This window comes from Limanda limanda, chromosome 9 (genome assembly GCF_963576545.1).
Source record: "Limanda limanda chromosome 9, fLimLim1.1, whole genome shotgun sequence".
NCBI classification, from domain to species: Eukaryota; Metazoa; Chordata; class Actinopteri; order Pleuronectiformes; family Pleuronectidae; genus Limanda; species Limanda limanda.
The window spans coordinates 23,250,373-23,270,576 of record NC_083644.1 but is presented as its reverse complement, the minus strand read 5'-3'; the positions used below and the strand labels follow the sequence as shown (position 1 = coordinate 23,270,576).

At 39.8% G+C, this 20,204-nt stretch overlaps 1 protein-coding gene across 2 annotated transcripts in view; it reads left to right on the top strand.

The window, feature by feature from the left end:
- Positions 1–2,729: 2,729 nt before the first annotated feature.
- Positions 2,730–20,204, top strand: part of LOC133010990 (cyclin-dependent kinase-like 5) — a 32,774-nt gene continuing 15,299 nt past the window's right edge. For both annotated transcript variants that reach the window (XM_061078666.1, XM_061078665.1), the window contains exons 1-3: positions 2,730–2,900; positions 4,709–4,930; positions 6,572–6,606. In XM_061078666.1, coding sequence (XP_060934649.1) covers positions 4,867–4,930; positions 6,572–6,606 — 99 coding nt within the window. In that variant the 5' untranslated portion in view covers positions 2,730–2,900; positions 4,709–4,866. The remainder of the gene's footprint in view (positions 2,901–4,708; positions 4,931–6,571; positions 6,607–20,204) is intronic.

Below are 20,204 nucleotides of genomic sequence, written 5' to 3'. Positions count from 1 at the left end.
TGAATCTGCTTGAGGCTACATGTAGCTAGAAGCTACACGGACCTAGCTCCCCCCCAGCTTCCACACACAGTCAGCAGGGACTCCCGGCACTAACTACTACCCAGTGTTTGCTTCTAACCTGACGGTATTACAGAAACAGTGTCATGATAGAAGTGGAATTAAAGTCGTGACGGCGGGTTCTTGCACTGTTACCACCGCAGTTAGCATGGTGGCTAGCCTAGCCCGCTAGCCTAGCCTGCTAGCGCCGTTTTGAAAGCTCGTTATAACCGTATGTGACCGTGCACACATGCCCTCAGTGCTCTAACGAGCCACCGTCAGCCGGACAACTCCGCTGGCTTAACACACACGTCACATTAATCGTAGAATCATAGTTGTGTTCGTGTTTGTTGCTACAAGTAAACAGAAAGTTTGAGGTCCGGAAATACGGAAATGACGTCATACGGAAATGATGTCGTTTCGCGGACCAATCACAGCCAAGAGCGGTCCGTCGGGTCTCCAACATGAAGACGGATAGTTAGAAAAATCAGACGTGTACGAAAAGCTGTCCGACGCCCTCGGAGTGGACGTTTCACGACGGATAGGGCGGTCTTATCTGTCCGTAATAGAAAAAACGGAGAGGCATAAATTGGCCTTAAGTATTTTTATAGTCTGCCTCTATAGTGTTTACTCATTGGTATCTTCAGGAGTTTTGCAGGTGTGTGTGGGTGACCGGACTTGCTTGTGTTACTTGGGGACATTTCACCTCTCGTATGGGAACGTGAAGCAGGTTTTGTAACAGTATGTTACAATTTGTGTGTATGATTATTGCTATATAAATAAAGTCTGATTGATAGATTGATAATCATATCAGCGTTTCTCAGTGGTGATGATTGACTCAGACACACACGGTATTTTAACTTCTCTGACAGCAGTTAAACCCGAAACACAAGGGCAGCACTGAAAAAACATACAGATTCTGTACTATAGACATACATCTCATATGAATGGTAGTAATTTAATATAAAAAAAGAACATAAAATAAAGAAGTATTTTGTTTTCAGTTAGAGGATATATTTTAATCAATGGGTTTTTAAAAACAGCCTGTGGCATAAACCAAATTGCTTATTTTTTTTATGAAAACTTCCTTAAATCAAAATGTTCTTCAGTGGTTTCTAAGTTTCCAAAAGCCTCAACCCCCAAAATAACCGTGTCAGACATTCAAGACCCCTTTATAACTAAGGATATAGATTTTATTTTTTTGGGGGGGGGGTTATCAACTCTATGCACATGTTGCTGTAGTACCTGTGTTGCAATAAACCGATTAAAATGCAATTGATGCTTTCACAAATCTACCATAAATATCTTCAGAGTGATGTGTGGAGGAAGAAAATCAGATTGCTAATAACATACTTTCTTATTCACTAAGTTTTATTCTAAAATTCAATACTCTTTATTCAATCTAGTAATAATTATGGCTAAAATATGTCATATTTAATATTTTTTAAATTGTATTTTTCATTTTGAGAGCCCCCCAAGGGGTCTCCACCCTTAGTTTGGGGACCACTCCTCTGAGTCACTGACAGACTCATGGATGTTGGGGCTGCAGCATCTGCTCTGAGATGGTTCATCTCTTTAATTATCATAGAAGTGTGACCCCATGCCACCATATCTGAAGCAAACATACTTTAGTTCATCTCTTGTAATGGATGAAATTAGCTGTTTGTTTCAGTTTTGGGTTCATCCTGTGGGTGGCAGCAGTGTTTTATATGGTTATACACACGGGGGTAAATATAAGACCCTGGAGAGCTTTTAATGTTAGTAACTCTGATTTGGTCTGAATTAAATAGAGGTTTTTTTGGACACACACACACACACACACACACACACACACACACACACACACACACACACACACACACACACATGTTCTTATTATGAGGTTTATTTTTGCCTTGTGCTCCTTAGAATTCGTCCAAGAGGCAGGTTTGTACCTTTACTTTTTTCTGTCCATAATAATGTGGAAAAGAAAAGTATACAGTATATTAGATATACATTTACTTCAGAAAATATTTAATGTAATCTGTATGCCTATACGCCCTATTAAATAAAGAAAACTTCTCACAACAGTACAAAATATATTTGTGAGCAAAATGAATTCAAACTCATTAAGTGAGTAAAATTAATTCAAACTCATTAAGTGAAATTAATTCATGCATGGCGGGCCTCTGGGTTTATTCTAAATTATCTTCTTATTGGATCAATTTGACTGTTGTCAAGGGAGACTTTAATCTCCACATCTCTCCTCTCATAAAAGTAGCTAAATCACATTGTTCCTCTAAGTAAAAGTGCGCAAATGTCTTAATAAGAAACCTTCATCTCTTTACACAGCTGCCTCCAGATAATTGTGGAGTGAGAATACAGGACACCCTTGAGCAAGGCACTTAATTAAATTAAGGTTTCTGTTGCTGTCGATACACTTTGATGTGTCTTTGATGTCATTATACCGAGAGCGGGGTGTGATCTTGTGAATTATGTAATTGAGAAATTAGAACAATATTATCCTGCCTCGTACAAAAACACCCTCACACCGCGGCACGGCTTGTGTCCCACTCTGCTCTCTGATTGGTCAAAAGCGAGGGGGCGTCGGCGTCAACAAGCTCATCGGCCGCTCTCATTGGTCCGTCGGCTCGCCGCTCACAGCTGTTGCCTGGTGATCCGCTCGCAGCTTGTCAACCGCACGATCCAGTTACTGGAGCTGCAATGGAAACATCTCCGCTGGTGGGTGGATGAACGGGCCCGGGTCCATCCTCTCCCACCGAACACTGACTTTACTTCATCGGGTCGCGGACGAGCTGCAGCCGGACCGGGGATTCTCCTCCTCAGCTCCGGCTCGATCCACAGGACGCGTCACCGAGCTTCAGGTTGGTTCTGAGCCAATTTGCGTGTTTTGCGTGTTTTGCGTGTTTTGTGTGTTTTGTAAATCAGGCAACGCAACGGAGCTAGGTTGACGTTAACGTAACTAGTCCTGGTTGGAGAGAGGCTGACTGGTGAGGTGTGTTATTGGACTTGTTGGATTCATTGCTGCTCTGCATTGGAAATGTGGGGAATACGTTCATTCTGTGGGCAGCACACACACTCACACACACACACACACACACACACACACTCACCCACGCACGCACGCACGCACGCACGCACGCACGTAATTATGATTTCACAGCCATTTCAGTTTCGTGTGTTTTGCTGTTTTTTCTCTCTATGTGAGAGAATTGTAACATGAAGCAACAGGACAGGTGTGTGACAGCAATGTACATCTCCAGCAATAATTTTGACTTTATTTTTAAAAAAAATATGATAACAAAATCTAAAATCTAAATCAAATATGTAAGTCTATGATGATAAAGGTAAATGTCTGATTGTTGTTTGTGCTGTGCTGTCACTCTGTCCCTCTCTTAACCTCCAATGGCTTTGATGTTGTAAACTGTGTCTCTTGTAAAATTCTTACCATTATGTGTTAATGTGATGTATATAAACCCAATTTGGACGTACATAACAGAGCCAGGATTGTATGAGGAGGTTTACAGGTTCTGTAATATGAATTCCACCAACCCAGGCCATTACCACGCATGAGTCATTCTGTTGATACAGACCAAATATATGATCCACAGCAATGCCCAGTGCATTCCTGATCATATTAGTCTTCTAGTTCCAGGCCAGGAGTGTATATTGTTGCTATAAATCAGCTAAGGGAAAACAATGGGCTGCATGGCACTGCATGTAGGCTGTGAACTGATGAGAAGCACAAAGTGGGTTAACAGGCTCAGGTTTAAAAACAGGTTTCAGACACTATCTGTGAAGCTGTCAGTGTTTAAGTTTGCCCACAGTATACCTGTGATGATGGTGTGCAGCTGAGTAAGATAGGGGAGTAATAGACCACACAGTGATGTTAAGTGTTCTGGGAGACAGAGTTTATTTTGGTGTCGAGGTTTTGCATACTGATGAGCAGCTCCTGTGCCCACAGCACCGTAGGAGACTGGGGAGTGTGAGTAGGCTATATGCGCGTCCTTGAGCGCTCCAGGAAAGGATGAAATGGAGAAAGTGGTGTCTGGAGTCTTATCTGATTCAATAAGAGTAAAGAGTGTGTGGACACCAGAGGAGATTACATAAAGGGCTTGTTTGTTTCACTCTGAGAAATAGGAAAGTGAAATTATTTTTATAAGGTTCACTAAAATAAGGTTGTGTGAGGCATGGAATAGGACCGAAAACACTGTAATGTCCACTGCTACTCTGGATGGACTTTCTAACATCTAGAAAAATAAACATTTTATACTTGAGTCTTTAAGTAGTTGATCTGTTTTTTATAAACTGAAGGCATGGAGGAATTTCTATGACAGGTAGGTTTGATGTAGAGGATTTTAAATTGCAGTCACAGAACTGTGGGATTCAGCCTTCATTAGCTCGACTTATCAGGCCGACCAAAAGTCAGGACGGCTTTACCACTGCTTTTTAGAATGAGTTAACTCAAAGACCTGGAGAAGCTGAGAAGCAGTCCTGACGTCAATTGACCAACAAAGACCCTTTTTTTAGCTGTCTCTTAGAATCTAAACTATAAATTATTTGGTAATTCGATTTTCTTTTTATACCTGTGGTTGGTAAACAACTGATGCATGTTTACAAGTGAGGATAACACTGTATATGTTTTTAATTTGGTGCAATATTTTCTGTGCAGGTTGAAGCGAGCCCCGACTGAAGGCATGTGGTGGATATTATGGCTCACAGCCGGCGAACATCTCTTTGGAGCCAACAACTGGCTGGCTCACGCCACCCTGTAGCCGGGCCTCCTCCACCTGAGCTCCATGCTCCTCACCCAGTGAACCTTTTGACTTCATGAAGATCCCTGACATCGGTGATGTAATGAATAAATTTGAAGTCCTTGGGATCGTGGGTGAAGGTGAGAGTTCTCATTTACTTTCAACAGAGCAAAACCATTGAGGTCAAGGAGACTGTTCCAAAAATATTTATCATTACAGAATTTTAATGTTACATAAAACACTGAAAGTAGAGGCAGTGACCTGGATTCAGCCTCTTGTATTGGTATAGTAAAAATAAAGCGGTTGTTTTTGAGTTATTCAGTTTTATTGTTGCAAATGTCAGTGCAGCAGAGTGATTACATAGTTCAATCCAGCCAAAATGCCTCTCATGGCTTTTCTCTTTCTTTGAGCTTTGATATAGTGATAAAGTGGCAGAGGCCCTGAAGTGAGGCCATCCACTTATCCCAGTTTCTACACCCCTACTCCCACATCCCAGAAATGTTATAATGCAAGTATAATGTGTCAGTAGAAGACACAGAGAAACTTTAAGCTGGTTTGTGGAAGCTGAGTGCCTGTCCAAAGATGAGTGTGTCTGTAAACAAGTCAGCACTTTTAGGGCCACATTAGTCTGTCAAGTTGTGGAAGTTTTTCTGTCCAGCTCTGCCTTGGCACTCATGGCACTGTGCGCTCCATTTGATCCAGCATCGTGGATTTAAATGATCTTGAGGTCAGTCACTTTTTTTAATGATACAGGACTGAGTGCTGCATTTCGTCTCACCCTAACAAACAAGAAAAAAAGACACATTATCTTATTTATCTGCTCTTTCTCATCTCAGGAGAAAAACAACAAAGAGCATGATTGTAGTTTTACATCTTTTGGCACATGGACTACAATTTATGTTGTTTTTGTAGTAATTTTGTTGTAGCCATCAGATTTTTCCAAATTCGAAAAAAGTGGGAAACAACCAAGATTTGAAAGTCAGTAGGTGAACAACAAATACTTTTTTTTGCAACAAGGTGGATAACAGACATGGCATCCATGTTTTTTCATTGTTTGTCTTATTTCTGTTAAGTAAGTCCATGGAATAAATGTGTATTAGCAACAAATTCTCATTTTGAAAAATGTGTCACAACTGCATCAGGATAATCTATGTTAGAGAGAATGGAAATGTTTTAAAAGCAGCATTTTCAATTGAGTAGATGCTTTCTTTTAGCAATGATGACAGAGCGCTGAGAACTTCATAAACCTGCTCAGTTCAAGAATTTGTGCATGTGTGTGTATATGTGTGTGTGTGTGTGTGAGAGAGAGAGAGAGTGTGACTGCCAGGGTCAATAATATCAGAACTGGTGTAGCTTGCCAATGCTCATGTCCTACATTCTGAGCCACCTGTCCTTTTACAGAACAGTATGTTTTTCCATAAATCATGTGACACGCATTTAAAGCCCTCTTCACTTTTATTATATTAACATGCTGAAATGAAATGGGTTCTGAAGTTGTTTGCACTTGTTGGCATTATCGGTCAGCTCATTTCCTGTGAGACTGAGAAACATCCTAAGTCTAGCCAGTCTTTGTTTATTTATGATTATAGACCATTCGGGTGTGTTCATCATACATTGATGTATTTACAGAATCTGAGCTGTCACTTTTGATTATTTTATGAACATCTGCTTTTTAGTGCTTCTTGAAAAGCAAAAGTAGTAAAAAAATGAATAATCTGAATATTCATGAAAAGATTAGCTCTTGTAAATCTCAGTCAGTCATGCAGTTTGCTTCTTTTTAGGTGCCTATGGTGTTGTTTTGAAGTGCCGACACAAGGTAAGAACTTGTCAATTTTAATATCACCTCAGCCGCTTGTTGTCAATTAGTCTTGTCAAACCATTTCAGTCATCTGTTGTTTTACAAGTCCTTATCTTGTTGAATTTCTCCTCATGAAGGAAGGGAGTTTGTTGTTTTCGATGCTTTTCTTCTTGTTAACAAATTCCATGAAAAGGCCAAGATGAGCAGTGTATTGGTTTTACTAACAAGGTGCTGTCTGTGTATGTACAGTCTAATATAGATCCATAGAGCTCCATTATCTAAAAACTATTAATAGCTCATAAACAAACCACAGTTGCACCAGAGTGCTGTTTCTTTGTTATAATAAACTGGGGCACTGTCTCTTATTAGGAGTAAATTACATTTATACTGCCTTGCTTCTGTAAATGCCTACGATAGAACCAAATATTAATTAATCAGTGACTAACCAAATGCATTTTTCCTGCTAATAACTTAACTTTTAATCACAGCTGTTTTGGGATATTATTTAACATATTTAAAAAAAATCAAACCATGTGTTCCTGACCCATTTAAAGATTTGCTGTTCAATAAGAATCAACAGGTGTTGTGCTGAAAATAAGAGACAAGCCGGGGAAGTAAGAGTCGGACAAACATGTTGGTTTTAGTTTTGCTTACAGTAACAAATAATAGCCACTGGCTTTATAGAGGTTGGATTGTCCTGTGCATTTATCTTACAAAAGATTTAGCTATATTCGAAATGAGATGTATGCTTGTTGAAGGTCAAAGATATAATTTGTAAGTGTATGAAAATATAAAGTTAAATGTTTTGTTGAGTTGTATATCCACATTATCACAGATGTGAAAATCTGTTATTTTAATCCAGGTTGAGGTCCATTTCATTTGATTACAGTCATGTCCATTTCATGCACAGAGCAGTCTTCTTCCAGTTTTAAGCCTTAAGCAATTGGGCTCCCAGTAAAATCCTCCTGAACCATTAATACTGAAAGAATCCTGACATGGAGAAGCTGACTGCAATGACAGAAAGACAACAACTCCCATAATGCTACTTCATGACATCACCAAAGTCTGTATTTTCTCTGGGCCTGGTCACACATATGCAGATGACCTTGGTCAAAGTTCACCAAAGTTGAACTCCACCTGAAGCCCCACTGCGATCTCCCTCGACGCAGGAAGCAAATGTTTTATTTAGCCTCCTCGCTCGTACATATTTGAAATGAAAGGGAACGTTTGTGTATGTGTGACTAGGCCCCTTACTGTTTTCATTTGAGATAGCAGCAGATCCGCAGCAGCATTAAGAAAGGATCTGCAGAACTTCAGGGAACATCAGAACAACATGCTGTAATTTCTTTAAAGGTCACTTTTAAAGGTAGTCATCAGGCACCCAGCCAATCCACATGACTTACTGCAGTGATCTTGTGCCTTAGAATTAATGTGATGCCTTAAGTGCCGCCTACGAGCTGCTGCACAATTGGTTACAATCCTTTCTGTCCTGACTTGTGTTCATCAGTGGAAAAGATCTACTTTGAAAGCTAGCCCATTTTTCCACTCAAATTCTTCCACTGCTCAGTTTTTCTGTCATGTGAACATGGCTTCATAAGGTTGTCTTGACGCAATCAGGTTTTTAGCATCAGAATAAGGAAACCAAATCCAAAAAATAGGACCAGGACTATGAAAAGCAGTCGTCTGACGCTGCAGTAAAACCCTTGTCATCCCAGTCCTTTTAAGGAAGAGGCTTTGCGGGGAATTCACATCAATCCAGCATGAATAAGAGAGACTAACATCCGCCTACTTACAAAGATCTGCAGGAAAGAGACAAAACACTTTCTGAGCCTTTGTCTCCAAAATCCTTGATGCTTTTCTTGTTTATTGCCGTGCATCTGCCTTCATTACGACCCCGATAACAGCAATAACCTTGTGTCCATTAGCCAGGTTTCTAACGGTGACAAGTTAGCCTAAGTGTTAGATTTGTAAAAGACAACAGCACCAAGACCTGATGTTGAGGCAACACTGTGAGGAGAAAGCAGAATACCCCACACACACACACACACACACACACTTTAAGCTGGAATCACAGCCTGTAATTACTGAGCTTTATTATGGAGACTGATTGATCCCGTTCACCGGCAGCTGCAAATGCCAATGTCTCCATTATATACAATAGAGCTCACATCAGTCAACTTCAGTTCGGTTCTTCACAGATGAACAGATGGAGGCTGGTGCTTTGTGTGTGACACTCCCTGTATTGTTTATTTATTTGTGTGAATCTTCCGAAAAAAAATCGTCACCATGATTACACTATTCAAAGTCCTGAGGAAATTATGTTTTTTGATTGTTATTCTTTTCACAGATGTTTATGTTGGGAATGTTTTATGAGATTACTTTAAATTAAAGCATTTTTGTTCATCAGTAATATTGGCTGTTATATATTATTATAATATTAATAATATTCTCCAATAACATCACTAGCAGATGAGAAGCATGACCATGTTTTTTTAGAGAGGCTACAGTAAAGTTTTACTTCAATCTTTTAACTAGATGTAATTTATTAAAGAACAGACATAATTGGTTTTAATGATTGGCCTTTTTTCTTTATCCTAAAAGATTTGGAATCAAGTAACAGGCGTGGGTGTAAGCAGCAGTAATCATGTTAACAATGCTGTATTTGAAGGAATCATTCACTTACTGTTTCCATTAGTTGATTTGACTTCAGTATATAGAGGTAATATGAAATGTCTTTTTTTATTAGATAATATTTATTATTTCCTTGTCATATTATAAACTCCCTCGAGATAGGACATTTGACACAACCTCAGAGTGGTTTGTGTGTTGGAAATTCAATAATTTGCCGCTTAGATTGAATATCTGTTGGTAACTTTATTGGTAGACACGTGAAAGCACAGGGGGATGAATTCTCTGGCTGCCGATCAATATGGACCAGTGCCATCTGGAAAATATTGTATTGTTAGTGTGAGTGAACCAAAGCAGTTTTTTTTTTCAAGCGCTAACTCACAAATCTATGCTGCATAATTTGTGTGCACACACACAGAGCACACAGTCAAACACACATGCCATGCACAGATGCACGTAGACGTCGCACAAATGCCCTGACATTTGGAACTGCACAAATTTTTGATCGTGCCATGACTATTGGAAGGGAAGTGCTGTGACCAGAGAAGACGGCTGCATTTGCATGTAACAACTGCTGCCGAGTCGCAGCTGCTCGTGCTCAGAGAACATGCTTATTTCACCAGAGACACGCCCCTTGAATTTGGGTTATACAATACATGTATTTAACAGGAATAATTAGTTCCAAGACAGATCTGGGGCCAGATATAGAAAGGATGGAAACCGACACGAATGCATTCTCCCATTTCCACACAATCATCTGAATCTCAGAGGCTGCTGAGTTACAATGTGTTCCCTCACATATGCGTCACATCGTCCACAGACCAAGAGGAATAATGTCAAAGGACTTAATGGTGCAATTATGGGGATGTTTCAGCCTATTGAGCCTAAACGGATAGTATAAGTATATTAATACTGAGTATATTAAGTCTAATTATAGCTAAACTCTGTATATATTGATACCTAAAACTTAGAATAGACCAAAAAAAAAAATAGGTCACTGCATTTGCATGTTGACCCTTGAACTTGGACAGGAGTGATGCTGTGCTTCTTGGACATGCAATAATTTTAAAGAGAAATTGTAGTCCAAAGGGTATTTGTTAAAATATATTTATTGACGATTTGTTATCCTCAATATGCTTGTGTTCATTATTAAATTGTGATGTACGTTTAGCTGCCAGAACTCTGTATAAATACCATTCAGGCAGATAGGTAGACGGTTTATACTCTGGTCCAAGTATCTAATGACATCTTGTTTAATTAATTCAATTGTTCAGTCGAACAAAGTGACGACACAGACTGAATGTAAACATTTGTGTAACATATTAGGGTTTGATGTAGCAGCCCCACATTATCAGCCGGTACCTCATATGAACAGTTTGCGTTACCATTTCTTTCTGATGGTTTCGATGCCCAAGCTTTTATTCTTGCCAAATTTTACCACGGCTCTAAAGAGGGGAACCAAACTGAAACTGCAACATGCTGTTATGTCAGAAGGGTCGAGCACACTGGGGCACAGAAAAGCTTTTGTCTTGTAGTTCTGGCTCATCCTTTATTAATTTCTTGTCTATTTAAATGGATCAGCAACGGAACATGTTTGGGTTCACTAATTCTTTTTTGGACCACTCTCTAATGGAAATACAGTGTTTTATTGTGGCGTGTTGACAGGAAATGAGGGGAGAATCAGATTTAATGCGGTTTCAAGGATATTTTATCCACATATCCACCTTTGCCAAGTGAGCAGAGAAACAGTGCTCCAGGTCTTCCGTCTTGCTTGCTGGTACTTGATTAATAATCATAGGAATATGCTAATACATTTTTAAGCTCATTAAAAGACCAAGCAACAGCAATAAAAACGGCAGGACGAGCTGGTGAGGCGGAGCACAGAAAATCTCTATAGATTAGACCGTCTCATTTCGGTTTGCACTTCGCAGAAGAGGCGGCCTTCGTGGGCCGGGTAGACTGCATCCGCTGAAGTATGTAGCCCCTGAATCTAGACACAGTGATAGAACTACTGAATTTGCACGTTGTAAAAAGTGGCAACACACACCTACCGTATTATCTGTAGTAAATTCTGGTCTCCAAATTCTGTAGCCAGTTGATGCAACTGTGAAGGTGAACACATTGAAGACCCATGTGGGTAATCGCAAACTTGCTCTATTGGTTTGTCATCAATATGTCCCAACATACTGCCCGACCATCTGTGTGTAGACTGTATTTTGCTTGCACAAAGCACTACTTTTGAAGCCATGCACAATTGATCACCGGGCAAGTACAGTGTCACGGTCAAAGTGCAACTCTTCATCCATTCTGGATTAACTGTAAATGTGAGATTAAAAGGTTGAGGTATTCTGAAAATCATTGTTTGTACAACACATACAGAAGGCAAGGTCAAAGGTTCGATGGAAAAGCAGACATCAGAGAGGGAGGGAGTCAAAAACATCACAACAAATGTTTGAATGGGGAGAATGGACACACTGAGACAGTCTCTCCCGCAAGTTGCACTTGTTGCAGTCTGCTACACAAAGAGTGACATTCAGCCCTTAAAGGGATAGTTCACCGAAATATAAAAATTCACTATCACTCACAACTATGCCGATGGAGGGGTGGTGTTTGAGTCCACAAAACTCTTTTGGAGTCTCAAGGGTAAACATTGTTGCAGCCAAATCCAATACAATTGAAGTCCTGGTGATACATTTCTCAAATGTAATAAAACAACAACAAAAACCCACTACATGCCTCCATACTGCTCCTGTGGTGTCATCCAAGAGTCCGGATGCCCCGACATTCACATTCGACTCAAAACAGCGTAATGCAAACACTGTGTTTTTAGCCTAAATGTCCTCTCTTCTGTCTTATCCTGTGGTTCACTGTGTGAAAATGATTAAGTTAGGTGCTGGAGTTGTATTTGTTGACTCACTGTGTTGACGAAACTGGGGATATCCGTCCTGAGTTCATTGCCTCTTTATAAGACATGTTTGGTCATTGTAGATTAGAGAGGAGGCTTTTCCCAGGTCACCCAGCATAGAAGTGTTTTACACTAGAAGTCTGGACATTTTCTTCATGTGGTGTGATGCAACATGAGAAGTTTTGAGAGCAAGAAGTCGAATTCTCTTTAACTAAAAAGTAAAGCCTGGAAACTTGTCAAAGATTTGGGGACTTTTATTTCTCACATGCACAGAGACAAGTTTAAACATGCAGTGCAATGTGTGGGGTGAACTGTTTCTTTTGTCTGTGCAGACATACCAAGGGATCAACAATTTAAATAAAAACAGTGAATACTTTGTGTATATATACAAATCACCTTTGCCATTTTAACTCATTACAATTTAGGTTAAAAACTGAAGTTTTTTTCTTTAGGTGTCCTTGAACAAGTGACACACTTTCTGTTTATCAGGAGTTTCACTTGTAGATTGTTGAGGTGAGACCTCCCACCAGACTGTTGATTTACATATGAAACCCTCTGTCTAGGTTGAAACTTACCTCTGAAGCTAGTCCCAAACTGAAGGTCCCTCTCCAGCAGCTAATCTAAACCTTGGATAAGGCTTGTGCATGGTCAGTGGTGGTTCCTTAGCATGAGGCGGTGTGTGGAACTTAGAGGAGAGCGAAACATAGTAAACATAGCTCAGTGGTTAGTATTGATTTAAGCGTCGATCACCTCGTAGGAATGCACACTACACAAAGCGGCACCCTAAATGTGCTTATCATCCTATGAACTGGTTTCCCCTGCTACTCTGTCTATAGAGAAGTAAAACATTGACAGCATCAGGGCGATGACTCCTCAGATTAACATGCAGGAACTGACTCAGTTTTGAAGGTTTGAAGCATTGAAATACTTCAACTGTTGTGTTTTTTATTGATTAAAGGAGATCTACGTTTCCATATGAAAAGCCCTTCTGAACAAGTGGCCACATTGTGATGTAAGTGCAGTCTTTGTCGGCATCATTGAGAAAGTATTAGCAAAAGATTGACAACATGTCTCCAGGTCCTGTCGTTGTTCAGAAATGAAGATACAGATTCATGGGTATGAATGCTGCAATCTCTTGCATTTAGAGCCAGAGTCTCCTCAATAGTAATTAGGGATGGAGTCCCTGTATTGAGGTCCAGTCTCTCAGTCGATCTTGACATTTCACCCTATTTTTATAGCATCAAATAATAAATGAATTTACTGGAAGAATTAGCACTTGGACAAACATCAGTGTGACACAAAGTACCTGCAATGACAGAAACCACCATTGCAAATTTGTTTTAGATCTTTTATTTTGGTCCATGTCCCATCCACTAACATGGAAGAGGCAGGATTGAAGACTTGTACTGCGCCAGCCACCAGGTGACATTTATTTTGGGGAGCTGTCATCCATCTTTATTTACAGTCTATGATCTGCTGCCCACAGAGGAGAAAAATCATCACACTAGATTCTTATGTCAAAAGTCAAACAAGAACAATTTTAGTTCAAAGTATCAGCAGTATAATCCATGTATCATCTCAGCATGTGATGACAGTTACACAAAGAAAAGTCGACTGCAAAGCCGGTGTGTTTGAGGAGTCATCTTCTAAATGTCTGTAAGGATTTTTTCCATATCAAAAGAAAACTCAACTTCAGCCCGTACACTAATGTTGCCTTTGGTAAATGCAAACCTGCTATGTTTATTTTTGTTGACAGTCCATTGGCTTCTTACCTCCTCACTTTAATTGCCTCCTCTGCGTACTGCACGTTTAAAAATAAGATCCCATTAGAGTGTTAACAGAATGGAGATGTGAAAACATAGCTGCTTTAAAAACAAGACTACAAGCATGTTTAGTATCCATACAACTTACAGACATTAATATAACATTTTATAATAGTTTACGGTTCTTTATTATTCACAACATAATCCACATTACGTTTTTTTACATACAATAAATAAAAAATGTTATATCATTAGGAAAGAGGCTTGCCACCTACACATGAGTATTTAAAATGACATAGACTTTGGATTCTGCGTGATATTTAGCATTTTACTTACTGCATAGACTATAAATCAGTTAAAGCTTTATTTTGACTTTAATGTCTGACTTTGCGGCAATAATTCTTGTAATGTACCAAACAAAATAGTCATTGTGAATTTGTGGTTGTACACAATGAATAAAAGGTGACTGTATATTACAAACATGTGATTTAGGTAAGCGGTGATAGATAAGTGTAGAATTTTGTCGAAAAAGGTAAGAATTAAAAGAGTTAAACTCTGGTGTTGAAGTTGAAACAGTGTAGTCGTACATTCTGTTCACAAGTTGATCTAATTGGAGCAGGAAGAGGGGGGCTGCTGAACCTAATGTTCCTTGAGAGCCTGACACTAATGTGATGTCACCATGAAAATCTAAGAGAAAGACATCAGCTTGATTTGACTGTAGATAAACATGCCTCTTGACAGGGATGTCCATGCATTACTTGACGTGAGAAGAAACCGACAGCTAGGTAAACAAGGGATGCAGATTTTTCTCAAGGATGGTTTCTGTCAGTTTTGGTAGCTCTTATCACGGTGATTTATGTTGAAGTGTTAATATTCTTTTGAGTTTTAATCAGTTTTGTGATTCTATAAAAGTGGGGTTAAATCGTCAGGACTAACAGCTGAGACTGACTCGTGATTGGTCGAGCAAATCTATCGAGCGGACGTTGCTACTGTGCAGACTCTGGCTCCAAATGCACAAGCTGGCAGCTTTCGTATCTGGGCTATTTTAGTTCATTTCTAGAAAGAAGGAGGAAGTGGAGACATGTTTTGTTTCATGTGGTAGAAACGTAAGCACCTACCGAGGTACTCAAAATGGCCTCTGTGGTAGGTTCCGCTTCACTTAGTTATTCTAGGATCAGATTGACATACTAACAATCATACACACACACACACACTGTGAAAAGAATACCAGCCCTGCTGTTGTGCCTCGTAAACATAAACAAGCAATTTAGTATGTTGAGACTGAGCAAAGAACCCAGTGCTATACTGAGCAGTGAAAAGCATCACGTGGTCACATGACTCATCCTATTATTAGCAAGTGAGCAAGAACATATGTGGCACATGCCAAAGTAGGTCTACAGGCACATTGCTTGCTGCCTATGGTGAAGGCTCCTGGCAGCGGCAGTATGTTGTGGGGTTGTATTTTCCTGGCATGGTTCAGGCACACAGAACCCCTAAGGGACAAAAACAGATGCCAATATGAAGCCATTCTGTGTGAACATGTTCAGCCAATGGTAAAGCAGTATGGACAAGCCACTCAGTGGTGCTTTCCTCTCGTAGTGTTTCGCTCTCAGCCTTAAGCACATGACCTATCTAGCAAGGAAATGTGGGTGCCTCTTATCCTGCACTCATATAAAGTTTTAATCACTGTCGGTTTGCATCTATCTTCTCTCAGTCTTGTATTAAAGAGTAAATTTCCTCTCTCTGATTTTTATACTTTCCATTAAGGTAACAAAGTTCCTGGAAATAATCTATACTAATAATAGATAGCACCTTTCTTTCAAACTGTCTCTCTCCTCATTCCATTTGTGTTTTAGGCTCCTAGCTCCTAATCAGTATAGTAAACACAAGTACCAGTCCAGTGCCTACTCTATTATGTTATGTTGAAGTACTAGTACATTTCTATTGTGAAACATTTTAACAGCAGTGACGCTATTGCATTTTCAAAAATACTCTTTCTTGCTGAGAGTTAAATTAGTAAACTGATCTCCTTCTTTATGGTAAATATAAAGCTACCACAAAAAGCAGCAGCTTGCTTAGCTTTGCATAGGATTCAAAAGCCGAAGCTAAGTCAATTAGCTGGCAGTTACTTATTGATCCTAAAACCCTTAACTGTGTCCCAATTCAGGGGCGGCCTCTTTGGGAGGACGCAAAGAATGAATCGTAGAATTTTCTATATGCGTCACCAGCTTATCATTGCATTGCTAGCTTTCTTGAGCCACTGTACTTCCTGCAGTTTAGCCACACATAGCGAGGCTGTTAAGTTCGTCCTGGGACGTGCAATCCAGGGATGTGATGGCCAGAGAGGCACCACCTGTTGAAACCTTGGAAATCTAAGGACACATTTGCTGGATGCATTTAAAGGAGTCTTCAAAATGGAACAGTATTGTTGCTCCACTGTGACACAATTGGTCCTCAAATGCCTCAGAAGGTTGGGTCCCTGAATTGAGACACAGCAGAGCACAGGAGTAAGTTCATAGCAGCAAAACCTCTTAGTGTACTGAACTGACCAAGGGTTTGTTGTGTTGGTTATCAATTAAACTTAGAATTTTTATGTATTTCTTTCCGAAGTTACATAGTCCCACTGTCACCATAAAACCTAGGTGATCCCGGTGCTGCATGTAACAACTGATGTAATGGACGCCTCAACAGCAGCTAATAGCATTTGTTGAGGCGGCGCAGTTTGATTCATGCTCGCTCACAATATTGTCCATAAAGTTGTTACCGTTCACACTGACAGTCAGATCTAGTAGTTACAGCTGCAGTTGCACTCGTAGCTGCAAGTGACATGATCTCTCTCTCACGTGAGAAGCACATTGTTTTGCTTAAGTTTGACTACCTTCGTACGCGTGCACCCCCGCTACCGCCATTGATTGAATGAATTCTGTCGGAAAAACTAACTTGCCCAAGAAGATAAAAGTTAAAACAACAGACAATGAACAATCAGATCATCAAGCATCAACAGTCAGAGGTTAGACATCTGCACCTGTGTTATCTTAGGAGGATTGGACATTTAATGCTTTGTCATAATGGTGATTTCTGAATCTTTGCACTGCTTTTATCTGTGACTAAAAGTTGTTAAATAGATCTTGTGATATGTAGACCTACAAAGATCCAAAAGTGAGTAATTTGTCTGTTGACTTGATCCATCCATCAGGCCCCTCATTGGACCTGTCACGCAGCATCAAGTGAATCACAGCTGCTCCTCAGTCATCTGTTGTTTTTCCCATCTTGATAATAAATGATCCGTTTTTAGATCATATTTAATTTTGGCATTGCCTTAGCTTCATTTTGTCTTTTTTTTAGGTTGCATAACCAATGGTGCTTTTACCACAGATGATAGAATTGATGCGGCCGGCTTAAATTTGTTTCCTCCTAAAAAAAGTAGGTTTACTGACAGCCTCACAGGCTGTCAGTAAAATCGAAATTTATTTAGTGGAGAAATAGTGTCTTCCCGACCCCTTTTGAAGGGAACAGTTATTTTTGCAAGCAGTGAAGGGAAACTGGGACATGAGAGGGGAAAAAAGGACTTTCACATCGAGCCTTTAAATGGGTCACCTTGAGTGGCGCACTTGTCTATGTGGTCCTATCAGGAGCAAGAGAGCGAGTAACACAAAGATGTAGGAGGGGACACACACTTCCTGTCTGAATGTTAAAGTCGTCATTGTCCCCTGGTACATTGAGTCTATTTTAAGATGACAGACTGACTTTACGGCCCAGCCCACCTGTTGATCCACCCTTTGTGACTCAATTCTCACATTCTGGACGTAGTCTTTTCCCCACAAATTCTTTCCACTTACTATGAATGAATAAATTCAAAGCATTACATGTATTATCTTCTGTGTAGTTTAGCCATCATATTAATTCATTTTCAGAGTTTCTCAAATTTGTGCTAACTCATGTGTAACTGCCCCAGTTTGTTTTGGAATATCTCACCACACGATGAACCAGATCCATGTTACTGATAACAATCGTACAATTGTGTAAAAGCTGGACAGACGTGGATGGAGGAACGCAGTGATGCTGGTTTTGTAGGCAACAGATGACAAGCTGCAGCAGAGTTATTACTGTCCTGTTTGTGCCTTATATGTGGATCATCACTGGTAATTAAAATCCTCATTTATATCATTTGTGCCTGAAGAAATGACTAAGGACAAATTTGAATTACAGCAGAAATACATTTGCAGTTTTCTTTTTGCTTATTTCCTTCTACCAAGTGAACATTTTGATGGCTTCGCTCTAGATCCTCCAGGCTGTTATTAACAAATGTCACAGCCAAGCAGTGCGTGTTTAATAGCTTTGTTTGGACAGGCTAAGTAGACACATAACACAGGATATTGCTATTATGAATCCATGAAAAAGCAGGCCATGACAGTAAACCAGTGCTCTTAATTCTGGGTTCAGTCTTGTAGTGTGTTGCAGGGTTTGGCAGCACAAACTTCAAACCAGAAGAACAATATGCCAACATGATGCACGGAGACTAGAGTGTTCCACAGCCCTGTTCTAGCTGCGTCCTCCACTGACTAATGGTGCCTTGGAAGAAAAGTGACATGACTGGTTTAATCAAGAACAGTGAATAATTTTGTATTTTATTTTTGAGTCTTTAATCACTTCCACTGGGTCATATTTAAATAGTTATAAAACATACATATCTGTGTCCCTACTTTGGATCATGAACAACTGAAATTTAATCTTGAATTGATGTCGGATGTTTTCAAAGGTGAAATATCTGCAGTAGCATTATTGATGGGAATGGAGCTAAATATGCAACAGAAAGAGAAGTGCATAATAATTGTTTAAACGCAATGACCATTAAGTAGTGTTTCAAAATTGACATATACACTACGGCTCAAAATACTTAGTCATCCTATTTTTCCAGCTTTTATCGAAGAACTTTGAATGACTAAAATTTAAGTGGTCAACTCGTAAACCACCTTTTCCCACTGTCCAGAAATGAAGCCAAAGTGATGGGATATGAACGTTGCCATCTTTGATGATGATGTGATTAGGGCGCTCTAGCGATCAGAGGATGAACAGTGTTAGTGAGGTCCCGACAATGCTCAACCAATCAGGAATCACTCTCCGCTGTCAATCATGTTGTAACGTGAGACAATGCTTTTATAGCATCAAATAACTAATTAAAATCATCCTTACACGAAAAATTAGCACAAACATCAGTGAGATCAGATAAGAACTCCCTAAAATGACAGAAGCCACCTTTGAGAAAAAAATTATACCATCATCTCTGAGTCTTTAGTTTGGTCCCATCCACTACCATGGAGGAGGTGGGAATTATTGGGTGAACTGAAGCCAGCCACTAAATGGTGATCAAAAAGCTTTGGCTTCACTTTAGGGGAGCAGTCATGTCTTCCATCTTTATATTCAGCCTATGGGTCAACTGCCCAAGGTTAATATTAGGGCACTGCTGGCACAATCTCTTTTACTACACCCTCTGATGCATTATTAGGACAATACTGTTCTTAAGGAAGTATAACTGTAAATGGTCATCAGGGGACTCATTTATAAAAGTGTGCATATGATTCATACTTAAAGTTTGCGTACACTGGGGCCGGAAAGATGTGACGGCAACTACGTTCATTCAACCACATAATGACACAAAACATCGGAAGTGAAGAACCATTGAGAACCTTGACATGATGAAGAGCAGCACAGTCTCCACACAAGAAAACCAAATTACAAGTGCAACACATTTGTCTGAACTTCTTCAGCTCTGTGGGGGAAACTTCCTGAAGTTTTTAATTACCATTTTAAAAAGAACGCTGTGTTCCGCTGCTGGGTGAGTCAAACATTAAGATAAAATTTTGCTCAACAAAAAGATTCAATGACTCCTTGTTAAAAATAGTTTTTGCTATGCTTTCATTTCAGAGGCAATGAGACATTGAGTCCTCTCAAACATTCAACTAATGGTGTATTTTGAAGGATTTTACCCTCTAGGCATTATTTAGTTTTATGAAAGTTACTTACTTCTTTCCCCTGCTGTTTTTGAAACAGACACTGCACCTTGAGGTATCAAATAATTGGTCTTGGTCTTGGCCCAATTTCTTAATCTGTGCTGTTTCAGGTCGTGAGAGAGGTGACAGCATGTTCATGGTAAATAATAATTTACCCAGCTTGGTTTCTCTCCCACATAAATGAGCCCCACAGTTCGTTGGCACATGGGAATTCCTAAAGGTCTTAAAATAAAAACTTAGAACAAAAGGTTCAGAGCAGCTGGTTTATTGCTGTAATCCCTCCAACATGAACATGCACATAAACTACAA